General features: G+C 35.7%; 1 protein-coding gene and 1 pseudogene across 2 annotated transcripts in view; one reads left to right on the forward strand and one right to left on the reverse strand.

The window, feature by feature from the left end:
* Window positions 1-423: 423 nt before the first annotated feature.
* STXBP3 (syntaxin binding protein 3) overlaps window positions 424-19810 on the reverse strand; it is a 57144-nt gene continuing 37757 nt past the window's right edge. The window contains exons 10-19 of one of the 2 annotated variants that reach the window (XM_032301538.1): window positions 18243-18338; window positions 18051-18108; window positions 13168-13233; window positions 12315-12395; window positions 10276-10414; window positions 9880-9986; window positions 9042-9134; window positions 7272-7357; window positions 2762-2910; window positions 424-1337 (exon numbers count right to left, since the gene is read on the reverse strand). In XM_032301538.1, the coding sequence (XP_032157429.1) occupies window positions 1243-1337; window positions 2762-2910; window positions 7272-7357; window positions 9042-9134; window positions 9880-9986; window positions 10276-10414; window positions 12315-12395; window positions 13168-13233; window positions 18051-18108; window positions 18243-18338 (970 nt within the window). In that variant the 3' untranslated portion in view covers window positions 424-1242. Of the gene's footprint in view, window positions 1338-2761; window positions 2911-6740; window positions 6838-7271; window positions 7358-9041; window positions 9135-9879; window positions 9987-10275; window positions 10415-12314; window positions 12396-13167; window positions 13234-18050; window positions 18109-18242; window positions 18339-19810 lie in introns of those variants that run through there. The other variant, XM_032301539.1, reaches the window with a different exon arrangement.
* Window positions 4434-4566, forward strand: LOC116568320 (annotated as a pseudogene).

Consider the following 19810-nt stretch of genomic DNA (forward strand, 5'->3'; position numbering starts at 1 on the left):
ACCTACTTTGTTTTCAGTAAGGCTTCTCGCCAACAGCAGGTTATTAGTAGTAAAGTTTTTGAGGGATAAACAGTATTTCAACAGATTTTCAACTGCATGGTTGAGGTGTGGGGGCAGGGGTCAACACCCCCAAACTTGGCTTTAAAAAGTCAACTATATTAAATGCACAAATACTTTGACTGGCTAAGCAGAGTAGTGCAGAGGAAGCGTGCTGGGCCCATACTTTGACCGGCTATGCCACTGCTAGAAATTTATATTATAGAAGTATTTGTGAGTGTCTGCAAAGGTATGTATCCAAACAAGGCAGCATTATATGTAAGAGCAAAACTCTGAAGATGAGTAATACATAAAATCGTGAGGCTACTATGAGGCCAGGTAAAAAAAGAGATTTGAAATGAAGATGTTCCCTTTGCATAACACATGTGCAGAAATATCCTTTTATTATCCAACCTTACACAAATATTATATTGTTTTTATAAAGTCAATAGGTGCTATCTTGATAGGAAGATTATGGTGCATTCTTTTCCTTTTTTGTAACTCTCTGATTTAGAACTTTTAAACTTCCCAACTTCCCCTTACTCCCCTTCCCCCCCAAAAGGTAACTTTTGTAACTATACATTTATTTTCTCTTAGAATATTCACACTTATTTTTGGTTTTCTGCTTTAAACATACATGAGTTTGAAATTATATAAAACTGTGTTCTTTAGAAGTATCTGGGAAGACAGTAAACACTGTGAAATTATTCTATTTCTATTAATGACAGAATTATTTTACACATAAAAGAAATTATCAATTTAAATTGAAAAAAAAAACTGCACTTACAGAAAATCATTCTATGACACACACACTTACAGGTTTTTACTTTTACAGCCTTTTCATTTAAAATCATTCTTTCCCAAAAAACTATATTTGAGCATAAGACAGATAAGTATCTGGTAATTAGTATGTACATAGGTAGTTATGAAGAATCACCCACAATTCTAATATATTCAGTTCCAGAGGCGAAAAATTTCCTTTGAGAAAGCATTTTAACATTTCCTCTCATCATCAACAAAGCAGCGACACTATTTAAATTATTAAAAATGGCAAATCCAATGATATGTAACCATAAAGTCCCTTAAGAAATATATTTGAAAAATCAGTATTCCGCAAAATATTTACATTGTTTAAATTACATGATAGCAAACTTGTCTTGATTTATTTTAGTTGAACCTATTAATAAGAATCTCCAAAAAAAATCATTATTCATCCTTAATAAAGGAGACTTTATCCTTGGGTTTATTCAGCATCTTTATATCATCCAAAAGCTTTCTGGGTGTTAAAATATGTGTAGAACCTGGTAGGAGAAAAGATAAATTTTCAGAGGCCAGCAGTTAAGTAGATTCTCCTTGGCTAATTATATTGCCCTGTCTCTCAAATTTGCCAAGTGTCATAGCTTGGGACAATTTAACAAAATTTCTATAAGACACATTCCTGAAATCTGCCTACACCACAATATCTTATTCCTTCCTCCATTGCACAGCATGCTCAGTAAACCACTTCTAGTACTTTGTCTACTTTGTGCGATACATGGATATGCTGACAATCAAAACTGGAGGTTTGACTCTGGAAAACAGCATGGAGGTTCCTCAAAATGTTGAAAATAGAACTGCCCTATGACCCAGCAATTGCACTACTGGGTATTTACCCTAAAGATACAAACGTAGTGATCTGAAGGGGCACGTGCACCTGAATGTTTATAGCAGCAATGTCCACAATAGCCAAACTATGGAAAGAACCTAGATGTCCATCAACAGATGAATGGATCAAGAAGATGTGGTATAGGGACGCCTGGGTGGCTCAGTTGGTTAAGCAGCTGCCTTCGGCTCAGGTCATGATCCCAGCGTCCTGGGATCGAGTCCCACATCGGGCTCCTTGCTCAGCAGGGAGCCTGCTTCTCCCTCTGCCTCTGCCTGCCAATCTGTCTGCCTGTGCTCGCTCTCTCCCCTTCTCTCTCTGATAAATAAATAAAATCTTTAAGGAAAAAAAAAAAAGAAGATGTGGTATATATACACAATGGAATACTATGCAGCCATCAAAAGAAATGAAATCTTGCCATTGCGACAACATGGATGGAACTGGAGCGTATCATGCTTAGTGAAATAAGTCAAGCGGAGAAAGACAACTATCATATAATCTCCCTGATATGAGGAAGTGGTGATGCAACATGGGGGCTTAAGTGGGTAGGAGAAGAATAAATGAAACAAGATGGGATTGGGAGGGAGACAAACCATAAGTGACTTTTAATCTCACAAAACAAACTGAGGGTTGCTGGGGGGAGGGGGTTTGGGAGAAGGGGGTGGGATTATGGACATTGGGGAGGGTATGTGCTTTGGTGAGTGCTGTGAAGTGTGTAAACCTGGCAATTCACAGACCTATACCCCTGGGGATAAAAATATATGTTTATAAAAAATAAAAAATAAAAATAAATAAAAAAAAAGTTTAATAATAAGGGCAAGACTAGAACATAATATTTTAAAGGACATATCTAATAATATCTAAATAATACAGCATTTTGAAGCCATTCCCTCAAAATCAGAATATTTAAAAATCAAATTACCAAAAAAGTCAACCACAAAAAACTCTAGTACATCAAATAAAACACACTAGGATTAATAAGACTTTTTGCATTCAACAATTTAGACCTACATGTAACTTACAACATAAAGTTCTGCATTTAGTTTGTTTAAAAAAAACTGAAAAGAGGAAAAAATGTCTTACCAATAATAACTTCACAGGATTTATGTGCCTGAGAAACTTCATAAGCACAACGCATTTCAGAGTACGTAATTCCTCCAATTACAAAAATGATCAGCTTTGACCCATTTTTTCGGTCCTCTAAGTAATTAGTTCTGGGTTTCTGGCGAGCACTAAAAAATGGACACACAGAAACATGTTAAAAACATTTCCAAAACCATAGTGCTTGTAGGGTTTTTTAAATTTATTTTTATTTTATTTTTTAAAAAGATTTTTATTTATTTATTTGACAGAGATCATAAGTAGGCGGAGAGACAGGCAGAAAGAGAGGGGGAAGCAGGCTCCCCACTGAGCGGAGAGCCCACTGTGGGGCTCAATCTCAGGACCCTGAGATCATGACCTGAGGCACCCACTTGAGAATTTTTAAAAAGCCCAACTCAAGCAAACTCAAATTTGGCACCAATTACCCTGATTTTATGGAAATGAATTAACTATAGTATGACCAGAGAACCAAGACAGCTTAGGTAGGACAGCCCCACTTCAAGTTTAAGTCTGACCTAATAGAGAGTTTGGGCATATCACATATAACTTAGTTCAGGATTTTTACCCACAAAACAGAGCTGACACTCTATATACCTAAAATGTCTAGGACTTGCCTTTTTTTTTTTTTTAAAGATTTTATTTATTCATTCAACAGAGAGAGAGAGAGAGATCACAAATAGGCAGAGAGGCAGGCAGAGAGAGAGGGAAGCAAGCTCCCTGCCGAGCAGACAGCCCGATGCGGGTCCCGATCCCAGGACCCCGAGACCACGACTCGAGCTGAAGGCAGAGGCTTAACCCACTGAGCCACCCAGGCGCCCCTAGGACTTACCTTAAAAAAAAAAAAAAAAAAGATTTATTTATTTGAGAGAGAGAGAGAAAGAGAACAAGTGTAGCGGGGGAGGAGCAGAGGGAGGAAGAGAAAGAAAACTCAAGCAGACTCCCCACTGAGCCCAACGTGGGGCTTGATCCCAGGACTCTGAGACCATGAACTGAGCCTAAACCAAGAGTCAGATGCTTAACTGACTGAGCCATCCAGGTGCCCCAAAAGTCTGACTTTCTGAAGTCTTAAAAATGCTCTTGTTTCAGTGCCACTCCCATTTTTTTTTTAACTTCCGAAAGTCATAGACTTCTCAAGTTCTCTTACTTCTTCATATGAAATAGGAGTGTCAGTTCTGTTTTCGAGAGGTACAGGGAGGTAAGCATAGGTACAGATTTGGAGCCAATGTGGTACTGGGACACCTGATGCTGGAACTTAGTGAGGTAGGACGGTAGGAGGTACTGAAGACATGTCTGCACTCCTGTGTTCACTGCAGCATTATTCACAGTAGCCAAGACATGGAACAACAATTAAACACCCACTGGTGGAGAGAGGAATAAAGAAAATGTAACGTACATATGGAGTGGAATATTATTCAGCCTTTTTTTTTTTTTTAAGATTTTTTTCTTTTTATTTATTTGACAGAGATCACAAGTAGTAGGCAGAGAGGCAGGCAGAGAGAGAAGCGGGGGAAGCATGCTCCCTGCTGAGCAGAGAGCCCGACATGGGGCTCGATCCCAGCACCCTGGGATCATGACCTGAGCTGAAGGCAGAGGCTTTAATCCACTAAGCCACCCAGGCACCCCATATTATTCAGCCTTTAAAAAAAAAAGAAGGAGCTTTGTGCAGTGGCAGTATCATAGCCAATGAGGTTTATCCAAGGCGCAATTATTGCTAATTAAAAAAAAAGAAGGAAAGGGGTGCCAAGGTGGCTCAATTAAGCATCTGCTTTCGGCTCAGGTCATGATCTCTGGGTCCTATAACTGAGCCCTGAGGTAGGCTTCCTGCTCAGTGGGGAACCTGCTTCTCCCTCTCCCTCTACACCTTCCCGAGCCTGTGCTCATGGTCGAATGCTCTCTCAAATAAATAAAATCTTAAAAAAAAAAATTAAGAAAAGAAGGAAATTCTGCCAAATGCAACAACCTGGATGAACCTGAAGGACATTATGGTAAGTGAAATTATGTTGGACTCAGAAAGATAAACACTGCATGATCTTACTTCTATGTGGAATCTGAAACAGTCAAATTCACAAGGCAGAGAACAGAATGTTGGTTGCGAGGGACTGAGGGGGTGGGGATGAGGTAGTGTCGGCCAAAGGACACAAAGTTTCACTTATGCATGATGAATAAACTTTAGAGATCTAATGTATTGCATGTTGACTTATAGTTAACAAAAATTATATTGTATGCTTGAAATCTGCTAAAAGGGTAGATCTTAAATGATTAAATTAAGCCTTCTCATCACACACACACGTAAGAAAGTAGTAAGTCTGTGGAGGTGATGGATTATTAATTAGCTTGTGGTAGTCATTTTACAACATACATGTAGTAAAACACCAAGCTGTAGATCTTAAACATATACTGCTATTAAGTCAATCACATCTTAATAAAGCTGTTAAAAAAAGACCTGGTTACAACTCTGATTCTGCTTCTTTCTAATTCAGTAAGACTTTTGGCAAGTTACTAAACCTCTCTCTAATATTCAAGGGTTGTTTTTAGGATTAAATGAAATAATGCAGAGGATACATGAACCATGGAATCTGGTACAAGGGAAGCACTCAATAAATAAGAGCTAATATTTCTATCATTTCCTCCCCCAGAGGCTCTATAGCACTGTCCAATACAGTAGCCACTAGCTACATGAGACTAAAATTAAATTAATTAAAATTAAGTGAAATTAAAAACACAGTCACACTAGTCACATATGAAGTAGCTGACAGCTCCATGTGGCTACTCATATGACATTTCCATTACTGCAAAAAAGTTCTACAGGGTAGCACTGCTCGAGATCACAGGAATCACTTTTTTTGTTCTCATATTCCACTGGTAAAAATTTTGAGCTTTTATGTGAAAAGTATTTCAAAATAAAAATTTATGTACTTCTATTAAAAATATATATTAGTTTATAAATTATGTATGTATACTGGTATATATTAATAAAACTTAATTTCTCCCCTTTTTAGGTAAAAATAAATATCCCCCTAAAATCATCTTGCTAGCCATTTTGGAAACCATGTTCTAGAGGACCTCTAAGACCCTGAAATGTAGGATCCCATGGTAAACTTTAAATTATGCTCTTGTCTAGATAATTTCCATCTGCCATCTTAAGGAATGAAGAGGGAGTAAACAACAGGAAGAAAGTAAAGAGAATCAGTAACTGGTGTTGAAAGATGAAACAGGAATAAGATACACTCATGATTCCCATATAAAGCAACTCAACGAGACATTAAAAGTGCAATTTTGGTTTAAAAACTATTTCAAGGGCATCTGGGTGGCTCAGTTGGTTGAGCATCCAAATTTTGATTTTGACTCAGGTCATGATCTCAGGATTGTGAGATCAAGCCCTGGGTCAGCTCTGTGCTCGGTGGGAAGTCTGCCTAAGATTCTTTCCCTCTGTCCCCGCCCCAACTCTTGCACACCCACACACTCTTTCTCTAATATAAATACATTTTTAAATTTCTTTTTCCAAAGAGAAATAGATTAAGAACAACAATAAAAAAGAGATAATACTGCTCAAAACGATTATGTGACTAACAATTTTTAAATTTCTGAATTAAATTTCTGGACAGCAATTTTAGGGCAATGGGATTATATTTAATTAGTTTCATATACAGGTATAATATGTTGTGCCAGTGTTTTACATTTTGATAGATATAAAAATAACAATTAAAGTCCTAGATCCTGAAAATTTTACTCTAGAACGCACATAGAAGTTTTGGTTAAGTAAGAGTGAACTTTTTATTTATTTTTTAAATTTTTTAAAATTTAAATTCAATTAATTAACATATATTCTTTGTTTCAGGGGTACAGGTCTGTGATTCATCAGTCTTATACAATACCCAGCGCTCATTACAATACATACCCTCCCCAATGTCCATCATCCAGTTACCCATCCCTCTACCCCTCTCCCCTCCAGCAATCCTCAGTTTGTTTTCTATGCTTAAGAGTCTCTTATGGTTTGTCTCCCTCTCTGGTACCATCTTGTTTCATTTTTAAGAGTGAACTTCTTCTTAAAAGCACAGCTGAAAGTAAACAAATAAGAGAAATCTCCAAAGGTTAGCAATAAAGAGGAAGCTAAAACTAGAGTGGTAAACTGAGTTGAGTCTTGGCCTGCCTTATGGAGTGTTAGTCTAATCTTAGCAAACAAGGGACTTGGGTGTTTACCTATTTAATGAACAAAAGAGACAAAGCCTTGGTATTGTGCAAAGTAGGGAGGGGCTGGGAGATGACACTCCTGCATAAGGTAGGGCACTCATTTTTTTTTTTAATGATAAAGTACATTTTCATACTGCTTACCTGGACTCATTTAAAATAGGCTACCGTTAAAGAAAAACTGCCTCTTTAGTGACTATGCTTCCAGAAGAGTTGCCAATGTAAGAGTTACTTTGGTACCATTTCAGTTGTTAGTTTGCAATATCATAATGAAAATTTCACTGGCTTTCATTGATAGGTTTACCTTACAGCTCCTGAGCCATTCCATACTGCTGGACACTGGGAACAATATGGCCATTCTTTTGAATCTAATCTATTATCAATGGCATCCTAGAGAAGAAAAGAATTAACACCATTTAAAAAAACGTACATTCTAGGATTTTCAAAATTTGTATATTTTGCGTAAGACTCAAAACTTGTGTTTACAATTAAGGAACCTAAAGATATGTAAATATTTAATAAAATAAGGTTAGCCCTCTCTCTGAAACTTATTAAACTTTACTTGCTTCAAAAATTAATGCAATCCTTTACTTACTTATTAAACCAGTATTAAGTGAATGTCTACATTTCCTCATTTGCAGGGTCTCCATACTGGTGTAAAGGATTGCAGAGACCTTATCAAAACCTTTTATCTCTAGAGTGCTAGGGGTTTCTAAATACCATCCTAGTCCTGACATACCTCTTAGGCTACTGGAGAGTCCAGGCCTGGCCCTTCTTTGCAGTGGCTCTAAAATAGGCTGTGCATCCCTGACCTAGGGGTAATCAAAACAATCCAATGGGATGAGAGAGTTTTCCTTTCCATTAAAAAAAAATGTTCTGCTTTAGAGTTACATTTTATGATATACGTATATGTGCTATATATAAAGATTATGCTTCACCAGTACAGTAATACATAGTTTGCAAATAATGACAGTACAAGCTCATGTTCACAATTTTTATGGTTAAGTATGCATGATTAAAACAGTTTGGCGACCACTGCTTTATAGCACAGCAGTGTAAAAGGTATTATTAGTAAGTGGGCATAAGGAATGAGCACAAGGTACTCAGTAGTCCATGAATATTTCATTAAAATTGTAAGAAGCAAGAAGAAACCAAGTTTCAGGAGAAATCCTAAAGGCTGAGAATGTCACTGGGCCAAAACTGGATTTTCTTTTTTTTAAATTAACATGCAAATCTTCAGTACAGGGTTCAGGAAGTCAATTCTTATTTCAAAAGTACTATCCAAGAAAGATTACTTAGCTACATCCTTGTTATGGGAAGAGAAAAAAAATCTTATGTTGATTCTAGATTCTTATCTAGATTCTTTAAACTTTTCATCTATTATTAAGAATGTGTGGATGACATAAAATTAGCCAAGCAAAACAGGAAAATCATAGTCCTAAATTACACACATTTAGTTCCCAAAGCAAAGTAAACAGGTTTGAGACAAAGGAAAACTGGAATAAATAAAACTGTATTATTATAATTGAAGAACCAATGTCATAATTTTATTCTCATAATACCACTTTTACTAATCATTTTCTAATTTCCCATAATTGAGTATTTCTAAAAGCAAACAGTACTAAAGGCATAACCCATCTGTTGGATAGAATAGCAAACTACAGTTTACAATTTACAGTTTAATAACACACTTTTTCCAAGAATACTGGAGTCTAACACTTTCTAACAGTGGTCATATGCAAATATTATTTTGTTGAACTTTCATTCAAATAAATTATTTACACTTCTGCTACATATAGTTATTTAAAACAGGTTTTTTTTCACAAGATAGTTATGTATGCTTACTTTTATTTATTTTGAGTCAGTCAGTGTGTAAGTTTACTTGAGATCTTCAAGGAAAGAATTTTCAAATTTCTTTTCCTCTCTTGACCCCAGATACAGCCTTCTTTTGTGAACCCTCCCAGTACTGCAGAAATTCCTGACTAACAGATATCTCAGACTGATAAACATACAAAAAGTAAAGAATACTGTACAGAACACAATTAGGGTATAAGTAAAATTTAATGAACTGTACCTCCAAAATATCTTTGATAAAAGGTGTCCATCGAGAGAGTTGAAAAGTTTCTTCTGTAGACCTATCCTTTCTTAACGGTTTGTTTTGTTGAGACTAATACAAATAGAGGAAAAAAATTTAAAACCTTTAATCTTATTTAGTAATATTCTCTCACTACATTTTCTTAAAAAGGTATTTAAATTAAAGTAAATACAAGTAAAAACTAATAGTGGAGGGGCACTTGCATGGCTTAGTCAGTTAAGTGTCTACCTTTGGCTCAGATCATGATCTCAGGGTCCTGGGACTGAGCACCATGCTGGACTCCCTGTTCAGTGGGGAGTCTGCTTCTTCCTCTCCCTCCGCCCCCTGGCTCATGCTCTCTCTCTCTCACCCACTCTCTATCTCAAATAAATAAACAAAATCTTAAAAAGAAAAAAAACAACTAAGAGTGGAAACGCTTGCTCAAAAAATCTGAATAGATGGAATCACATAAATTCACCATATTTTGTGCTCTAAAGATAAAAATGTGTAACAGTATATATTTACTCAAAAGTTCTATAAAACTTGATGGGAAAGAGATTCTAAACACAGTTCTTTCAAAATTTGCTATAAAGGGAATCAGAGAAAAAAGCAAAAGAGCAAATTGTAACAGAAGACATAAGATATAAATTTACTAGAAAAATGCATTTTTCCAAATACTCACATATGGAAAAGAAAACAAAATTAAAAATTTTTTACTTACCGAATTTATAGAGTGAAATTAAGAAGACTATGTGGATTCCCATATAAGAAAACATTTTTAATGCAAACAACTACATATGTACCGATATGAATATATACTGAATGTGAGATTTCTTACTGGGGGGACGATGGGAACACCAAGGTAACTCCAGTTACGGATCATGTCGCTCTCATTTTCTATTCTGACATTCTGGATCAACCTGTCCAAATTTTCTTCCGTGGTTCCTTAGATAAAAATACGAGTGTACAGTCACATAACTGTTACCACAATCATGTCTAGGTTTCAGGTGGTACCCATGAATATAAAGCTTATTAAAGAAAAAGCAAACATTAAATTATATACCCTTTGGTCTTCTCCCAATTTCCTATTTTTCCTTATATTTTATCTTACCCAATGTCAGCTACTACCTTTGAATTTTCTAAGACTCTCTTATGATCAATAGTAAATTACTTATTATAAAGGGATTTTAGAGCTGAGTATTTTAGTATATTGATGAAATAAAGTCTCTATTACCATTAATACTGAAGATGTAAAGTAGAATCGCTCTTATTTTATCATAATTATCATGACTTTTGTTGAGAAGAACTGGAAGAAGTACTCGCATAGAATCTTTCACCTTCTGTCCTTCTGCATCAGTTCCAAGTGCCAGGTCCTTAATGACAATTAAATATAGTCAGTGACCTATAACCCAAATTCACTTTTCAGTTAAAAATATCTTAAATCCAGGGGCTCCTGGCTCAGTCAGTCAGTACAGCATGATCTCTTGATCTCAGGGTTGTAAGTTCAAGCCCCACATTGGGTGTAGAGATTACTTAAAAATAAAATCTTTAAAAAGATATCTTAAATCTTGCCACATCTTAAAGTAACATTGATGATACTTCCAATGTAGGCATCACTGGTAAACTACAAATTCTACAAAATATAAAAAGTAAAAAAATAATTCAGAGAGAAACTAATTAATCTAAACCTATGCTAATATGGTAGCCCTGAGCTACATATGGTTAATGAGCACTTGAAACATGGCTAGCCTGAATTAAGATGTGCTTATAAGTGAAAACGCTAAGTTTCTTGAAGACCTGATGTGTAAAAAAGGAATGTAAATTATTTTGCTAATAATTTTTATATTGATTACATGTTGAAATAAGATTTCAAAAGCATTACGTTAAGTCAAATAGATTATTAAAATTAACTACCTTTGTTTCTTTTTGCCTTTTGATGTGACTATAATTGACCCTTAAATAGCAAAGATTTGAAGTGTGTAGATCCATTTATACATGGGTTTTTCAATAGATAAAGCATAGCACTTTAAATGTATTTTCTCTTCCTTATGATTTTTAAAGAAACATTTCATTTTCTCTAGCTTACATTACTATAAGAATATAGTATATAATACATATAACATACAAAATATTTGTTAATCAACTGCTTATCAGGAGGGCTTCTGGTCAACAGAACATTATTAGTGTGGGGGGAGTCAAGGTTTGGGGGGACAAAAGTTATACATGGATATTTTACTGTGGGGGGTCAGTACCTCTGATCTTCGTTCAAGAGTCAACTATACTACAATATTTAAAATTACATATGGCTTGGGGTGCCTAGGTGGCTCAGTTGGTTAAGCTTCAGACTCTTGATTTAGGCTCAGGTCATAGTCTCAGGGTCATGGGATTGAGTCCCTATAGTTTAAGATTCTCTCTCCCTCCCCCTCTGTCCTTCCCCTGCTCATGCTCTCTCTGTCTCAAAATAAATAAATAAATAAATAAATAAATAAATAAAATTACATAGGGCTTGCATTCTAGTTCTCTTAGCACTGGTCTAAACATTTTTGACATTATGTTGGGGGGGGGGTTCTAAAACAAGTAAAATGCGCCAATGCAGTACACTGCAAAGTGCTGCATTAAATGCTGCCCCTACTCAGAAAGGCCTGACAATCAGAGGTATTCTGAAATAATGTTCCAATCCCTAAAATTATGACATTTAACCAGAAATGCACAATCACAGATTAGGAGGGACTACTTACTGTGATACTACTTATAGCTATCTGAAAATGCTGGTGGGGAGTGATGTATTTCTTTTTATTTATTTTTTTGTTTGTTTTTAAAGATTTTATTTATTTATTTGACAGAGAGAGAGGAGGCGAGAGAATACCAGCAGGGGGAATAGCAGAGGGAAAGAGAAAAGCTGGTTCGTTGCTGAGCAGGAAGCCGCACGTGGGACTTGATCCCATGATCCTGGGAACCTGACCTGAGCCGAAGGCAGATGCTTAACCGACTGAGCCACCCAAGCACCCCTTTATTTTTATTTCTTAAGTAGGCTCCATGCTCAGTGTGGAGCCTTATATGGGGCTTGAACTCAACCCTGTAGAGATCAAGACCTGACTAAGATCAGGAGTCAGATGCTTAACTGACTGAGCCACTCAGCTGCTCTGGAAATTATGTATTTAAATACTGCCTAATTGATCCCCCTTCTAAGAGAGATTCTGCAATTTAGTACACCTTACAAAGTTCAATCCGGAAATTTATGATGACAAAGGTTATTTCTTACTCTGTACATACCTGTTCACTTTTGCAGAGCTTTTCTATATTAGGTTTGAATTTACTCATGCAATCTTCTGCTAAGTTAAGATGGACAACTTGCTAAAAAAAAAAAAAAAAACAAAAGAATTCAATTGCTTAAAGTAGTTTAATTCCTTTTTGTGCAAGTGATATTAAACTTTTGAGATAGGCCTGAAAGAAATTATGGGCTGAGGCAAAAAGGAGGTACCATGAAAAACAAGTAAAATAGCCCAAGAAAGAAGAAAAAGTAAGAATTAAGTGAGAATTAATATGGTCCACAGGGGCTAATCAACAGAGAGCAAAAATATGAATATGTGTTTAAGAGTGTTGAAAATGAAGGAAAAATGAGGGAAAAAAAGCTAAGTCCTGAAAGCCCAGCAGAAAAATGTTTTTGAAATTACATTGTTGGTCCTTGATTAGGGTGCTGTATGATAAAAAATGACTTATAATGACTCACAGGAAAGACTGACACAGCAAAAAGAATAGTTTACCTGCCAACATGGCTTAACTGCTCCTAACTACTAATACATAACTCTGAAAGAACCAAGTAGAACAACAACTGCTGGTTAATATAATGTTGCATTTTCTTAAGTTGATAAATACAAAATTCTCTGTCTGGCTATTGAAGACAAAGACACAAAAATCTGAAGCTGGATTTGGATGAGTATAGATTACATACAAAGAACACTACTGAGAAGCTTAGATATTTGGAAAATTTCTCAGACCTAGAGTAAAATTTTAGAGTATAACTAACACCAAGTATTCCATGACACCCACTACTAAACCTGACTATAGAAGTGGACAGACTAATAAACTAAAAATGGTAAAGTATCTCATACACAATATTGCTTACCTTTGTAATCTGTTTACGGAAATGAGGCATCTTTTTCATCAGTTGGGTAAGAGCACTAAGCGATGTCTAGAAAAAGAAGTCAAACATTTTTAAAGCAAACTTATAATTCAGGTATTCTATAACAATTTTTATATTTTCTTATTTCTTCTTCTTCTTCTTCTTCTTTTTTTTTTATTATTTCTTTTCAGCGTAACAGTATTCATTGTTTTAGCACCACAGCCAGTGCTCCATGCAATACATGCCTTCCCTAATACCCACCACCTGTTCCCCTTCCCACCCCACCGCCCCCACCCCCCGCCCCTTCAAAACCCTCAAGGTTTCTTTTTTTCTTTTCTTTTTTTTTAAGATTTAATTAATTAATTTATTTTAGAGAGAGAGAGAGAAAATGCAAGCGCATGCCCGGAGAGGAGGGGCAGAGGGAGAGGGAGGGTCTTAAGTAGATTCCATGCTGAGTGTGGAGTCCAAAGTGGAGCTCAATCTCATAAGCCTGAGATCTCGACCTGAGCTGAAACAAAGAATCACATGCTTAACTGACTGTGTCACCCAGGTACCCCTCCATATAACAATTTTTAAATCTTGCAGTTATATTGCTAATTTTCTAAATATCTGGCAAGTTAAAAAAAACACATTCAAGAGACTTTCAGTTTCACAATAAAGTAGCTGATATCAAAATTATTCTCTCCCCATAAATAAAAATAGAATTGGACAAAATAAATAAGACAACAACTCTCAGGCAATGGATAAGAAAAAGAGCTCACAGTTAAGATACTTAAGCAAAAGAAAGCCCAGGTGATTCTAGCACTCATCCTGGCTTTTCCCTGGGACACTTTCCAAAAGTGGTAAAAGGATAGAGAGATCAAGTAAAAAGCACTAGTCTCTCTAGACAGAGGAAAAAGAGAAGAGTTTGCGGCTACTGAGGTAGGGTCTGGGAGGCAAGGTGCTAGAGGGAAAGAGTCAGTCACAACATAACTTGAAGATGTAACTCAAAGAGGCATTGCCTTTGGAGCCCTAGCCAAATGCTAAGCTGCATGTGTAAAGGGCAAAACTCTTAAAGGCCTAGCACAGAACAACTGCCGGGACGCTAAATGCTAGACAGGGATTTCAGAGGGGTCTTAATGCCAAGAAAATACTGGTATTCTCTGATTCAAAGAAGAGTGCCAAGTGAACATCCCAGATGTGCAGTACTAGGACTGTCTTTGAGCTAAGTACAAAAGGAAATACACTCATCCTAACAGCACCTGGCATGATGTCTCAACAGAATTAAGGTTATTTATGAGCAAATTAAATGGCTGCCAGAACAGAAATCAATAGTCTTTGCAGAGAGAACATCATCTAGAGTCTCTGCAAGTATGCTAAAATATTACTGATCATGTAAGACAGAAAAAAGTGAGGGGCACCTAGGTGGCTTAGTCATTAAGCATCTGCCTTCAGCTCAGGTCATGATCCCAGGGTCCTGGGATCAAGCCCTGCATCAGGCTCCTTGCTCAGCGGGAAGCCTGATTCTCCCTATTCCACTCCCCCTACTTGTATTCCCTCCCTCACTGTGTCTCTCTCAAACAAATTTCTGTGTCAAACAAATAAAATCTTAAAAAAAGTGATCAATACCAAAGTGATAAAATAGTCAATAAATGCAGACCCAAGACAAAGAAGATATGGTATACATATACAACAGAATATTATTTGGACATTAAAAAAACCATCTTGCCATTTGAAACAACATGGATGGAGCTGGAATGTATTATGCTAGTGAGATAAGTCAGTCAGAAAAAGAAAAATACCATGATTTAATTCACATGGAATCTAAGAAATAAAACAGATGAACAAAGAATAAAAGAGATGAACCAAAAAGCAGACTCTTAACTAGAGAGAACACACAGATGCTTACCATGGGGAGGTAGGTAGGGTGATGGGTAAAATAGGTAAGAGAGATTAAGAGTGTACTTATCATGATGAACACTGAGTAATGTATGGAATTACTGAATCACTATACTGTATACCTGAAACATAACACTGCATGTCAAACTATACTGGAGTTAAAAAATAAGAGGTTGACCCAAGACCATCCAGATGTTGGGAGTTAACAGAAAAGAAATTTAAAAATAACATATTTATGTTAAAGAAAACAGGAAAAGATGGACTAAACAGATTAAAGATACAGTATTTCAACAGAAAACTAGAATTTATTTTAAAAATGCAATGAATGTCTTAGAACTAAATGCAATATAAGAAATTAAAAATACAGTGACTCTCCTACATTGCCAGCAGGACCGTAAAATGGCATAGCCACAACGGTATGGAATTTTCTTATAAAGTTAACCATACATTTACTATATGACCCAGCAATCCCACTTTTTTCCCCCAAAGATTTTATCTATTTATTTGAGCAAGAGAGAGAGCATAAGCAAAGGGAAGAGGTAGAGAGAGAAGCAGGCTCCTTGCCAAGCAGGGAGCCCAATGTAGGGCTCAATCCCAGGGTCCCATGATTATGATCTGAGCTGAAAGCAGACGCATTATTAATGGACTGAGCCACTGAAGTGCCCCTCAGCAATCCCACTCTTAATTCTTTACCCAAGTGAATGAAAACATCTGTTTACACAAAACCTGAATGTTTTATTGTGGATTTATCATAATTGCCAACAGCCTGAAAAAAAAAAGTTCAGTAACTGAGCCATCCAGGCGTCCCCAAAAATAACATCTTAAGTTTATTAATAGATGCTGAGTAAAATATCTAACAACATTAGCACAAAAGAGGAAGGGGGTAAATGCAGCTAAACTGTTATAAGGTTCTTAAATTATTCAGGAGATGCAAAAGTATACTTTAAGGTAGACTACAATAATGATACATTTGGAGGCGCTAGGGTGGCTCAGCTGGTTGAACGTCTGACCCTTGATTTTGGCTCAGCTCATTATCTCAAGGTCATGAGATCAAGCCCCAAGTTGGGCTCCTTGAGCTCAGCACAGAGTCTGCTTGAGATTCTCTCGTCCTTTCCTTCTGCCCCTCCCCTGCATGCACAGGCCTCTAAACAAACAAACAAACAAATAAAATCTTAAAAAAGAAAAAAAAAAAAGGAATGTTACAGAGAAATAGTTCTCATAAACCTGGAATCAAATATCCTAAGCAAAATATTAGCAAACAGATTCAGTGACAAAGGAAAAGGATAATGCATTAAGACCAGTGCAACTTATTCCAGGAATGCACGACTGCTTTGTTATCACATTTACAGAAAAAAGGAGAAAAAAAATAATTTCAACAGATGCATTCGATGAAATCCAACCCCATTCTAATCAGAAAAACCACCACAACAACCTGTTTTGCCAATTAAGAACAGAAGGGATAAACTTGATAAAGGATTTATCAAGGGGTGCCTGGGTGGCTTAGTCAATTGAGTGCCCAACTCTTGATTTTGGCTTGTATCATGATCTCAGGGTGGTGTGATGGAGCCCCATACTGGTCTCCACTCTGGGTGTGGAGCCTACTTGGGATTCTCTCTCTCCCTTGCCCTCTGCCTGCCCCACCCAACTGTGTTCTCTCTCTTAAAAAAAAAAAAAAAAGAAAGAAAGAAAAGAAAGAAGGAAAAAAAGGATATATCTAAAATAACCTAAAATAACGTAACACTCAATGGTAAAATATCAAACATGTTTCTTCTGAGGCTGGGAATAAGACAAAGATATCCTCAATAATCAGACAAGGATATCCTCTATAATCAATTCTGTTGTACATTACAGAGCTAGGAGATATTAACCACTAAGTAAACTGTTTTAAAATGTATAAAGATTGGAAAGGATCAGGCTAAATATTTTTATTCATAGATGATATTATTGCATAATCTTTTAGAATGATGGAAATGTTCTCTACCTTGATTAAGGTGGTAGTTCCAAATATATATATGTATGTATATACATATATATACATAAGTACATACATATATACATAAATATACACACACACACATATATACATATATATGTATGTATATGTAAAAAGTTACTTAGTATACACTTAAGATAAATATATACACACACACATATATATACATATATATGTATGTATATGTAAAAAGTTACTTAGTATACACTTAAGATTTAAGTATAAGATTTAAGATTTAAGTATAAGATTTAAGTATACACTTAAGATATATATGTATGTATATGTAAAAAGTTACTTAGTATACACTTAAGATTTAAGTATAAGATTTAAGATTTAAGTATACACTTAAGATATATACATATATATATGTATATGTAAAAAGTTACTTAGTACACACTTAAGATATATATGTATGTATATGTAAAAAGTTACTTAGTATACACTTAAGATTTAAGTATAAGATTTAAGATTTAAGTATACACTTAAGATATATACATATATATATGTATATGTAAAAAGTTACTTAGTATACACTTAAGATTTATGCACTCAGGTAAATTACACCTCAAAATTTAAAAACCTAGCAAAAATGCACTGATGAAATTGGCTAAATGGCTTTTTAAAAATTAACTCGGGGCACCTGAGTGGCTCAGTGGGTTAAAGCCTCTGCTTTTGGCTCAGGTCATGATCCTGGGGTCCTGGGATTGAATCCCACATCGGGCTCTCTGCTCAGTGGGGGGTCTGCTTCCTCCTCTCTCTGCCTGCCTCTCTGCCTACTTGTGATCTTGGTCTGCCAAATAAATAAAATCTTTAAAAAAAAAAAACAAAAAACTCAATGAAGCAAGACAGACAAAATGTCACTTGAGACTGATATTGGGCACATGGGACTTTGTTTTCTCTACTTTTGTATATACTAGAAATTTCCCAAAATGGAAAATTAAAAAGATAAAATAAAAATTTTAAACACATGTTAAAATTCACCATCATTATTTTGAATGTTAAATAAAAGTCTTACCTTCCCTTCTGTTGCTTTTTTTGTTGATGAAATTTCCTTCATTAGTTTGGGAATTTCCCTGTCAAATTTGAGAAAATTCTTTAGACTTCTAAGGTGTTACTCTTTACAGAAAAATTCTAAGATTATAAAATACACTTTCATGAACTTAGTGCCTAAAAAATATGGAATAAAAATTAAAATGGGTTCACATACTCTAACACAACTGCAATATGCCGATGTCGAATTCTGACCCAGAGGTCATCATCTTCTTCAAGGATTGCCTCCTTTTCTTTCCCATCTGTTTTGTATCTACAAGTAGACAGAAATATAAATCTTTTGGATTATTCCCCACCAAAAGTGGAAGAAACATTTTTACAAACAATAATTTCAAGACAGAGCTCAAGAAATCGAACAATAGACACATTCAATCCAGTATTTTAGGATGACAGTGAATACCTACTCAAAACTAAGGCATATTGCTTGCTATTCTTACATTAGAAATCAAAGTGCTATGTCTACCAAGACATTTTTGCTTTCAAATGTTAGGGTTTAGCTCAGCAAAATGTTGTTTTATGGAACAAATATCCAACATTCTACAATCAACTCTAAGAACAAGACTAAATTTGTATTAATATCTTCTAATTGCTTCAAATACTATTTCAATGTGTTCATAACCATCAGTGCAACTATCAAATATGCATTAAGAAAAGAACAGAGATGTCACCTCCAAATGTAGGCTATTAAATACTGAAGGTGTTGCAAAATTAACATTTTCATAAACATGTATCCAAGTAAGTAAATTCATAAACATGTATCATCTGTTTCTATATTCTTCTCTAATCCTATAACCACACCTCCTTTGAAGAATGGGAAAGGAAATGAGAGAAAACTAATGTAGTGATAAAAAATTGTGATTGCTTTAATGAGTACTATTGAAGTAAGCAATTCAAGGGGTTCATGAAATTACTCAAAATGGGCTTCCTGCCTCCCCATATGTTATTTCTCTCTTCCCTTTTTATGCAGAGACTCCTTTCATCTGTAGAGCTAGGGAGATTCAATCACGCTTGGAACTGTCAATCTCCTGAGCCAAGATTAGAAAGGACAGCTTTAAACTTTCCCAGCTCTAGATCAGATTAGCTCTAAATGTAGATTTCTACTGTATGAATACAATCACTTCTGTAACTCCCCAAATTACAGGCCTCACCTATAAAACCATTTACATATGCAGTCTTTTTTTTTTTTTTTAAGATTTATTTATTTATTTATTTATTTGACAGACAGATCACAAGTAGGCAGAGAGGCAGACAGAGAGAGGGAGAGGAGGAAGCAGGCTCCCCGCTGAGCAAAGAGCCCGATGCGGGGCTCGATCCCAGGACCCCGAGATCATGACCCGAGCTGAAGGCAGCATATGCAGTCTTAAGTGCAGATACCCAAAGGTACAATGATTGTGCTTAAACAGAACAAACTAAGGACAGAAGCAGCCCATTTGCCATTTAAAATGCCACTGTACTTACACAACATCTTTAACCTTTGATTTATAAACAAAGATTAGGGCAGCAAGCCTAACAATACTTAAAAAAGACAACCCCATTTTAAGACTACATTTAAAGAGATCATCAAGATAAAAAATGGAATATGGATACTTAGAATTTCCTGCATTGTACTGTTTCCATTAACAACTGTAAGAGAGCACAAACCATAGGGAGTTCAATCTTCCATCTTAGTCTTATCTCTGGATTTCTCTGATTCATAATAGGGATTATTGCTGGTTTTTGTTTTTG

Source organism: Mustela erminea, chromosome 10 (genome assembly GCF_009829155.1).
Source record: "Mustela erminea isolate mMusErm1 chromosome 10, mMusErm1.Pri, whole genome shotgun sequence".
NCBI classification, from domain to species: Eukaryota; Metazoa; Chordata; class Mammalia; order Carnivora; family Mustelidae; genus Mustela; species Mustela erminea.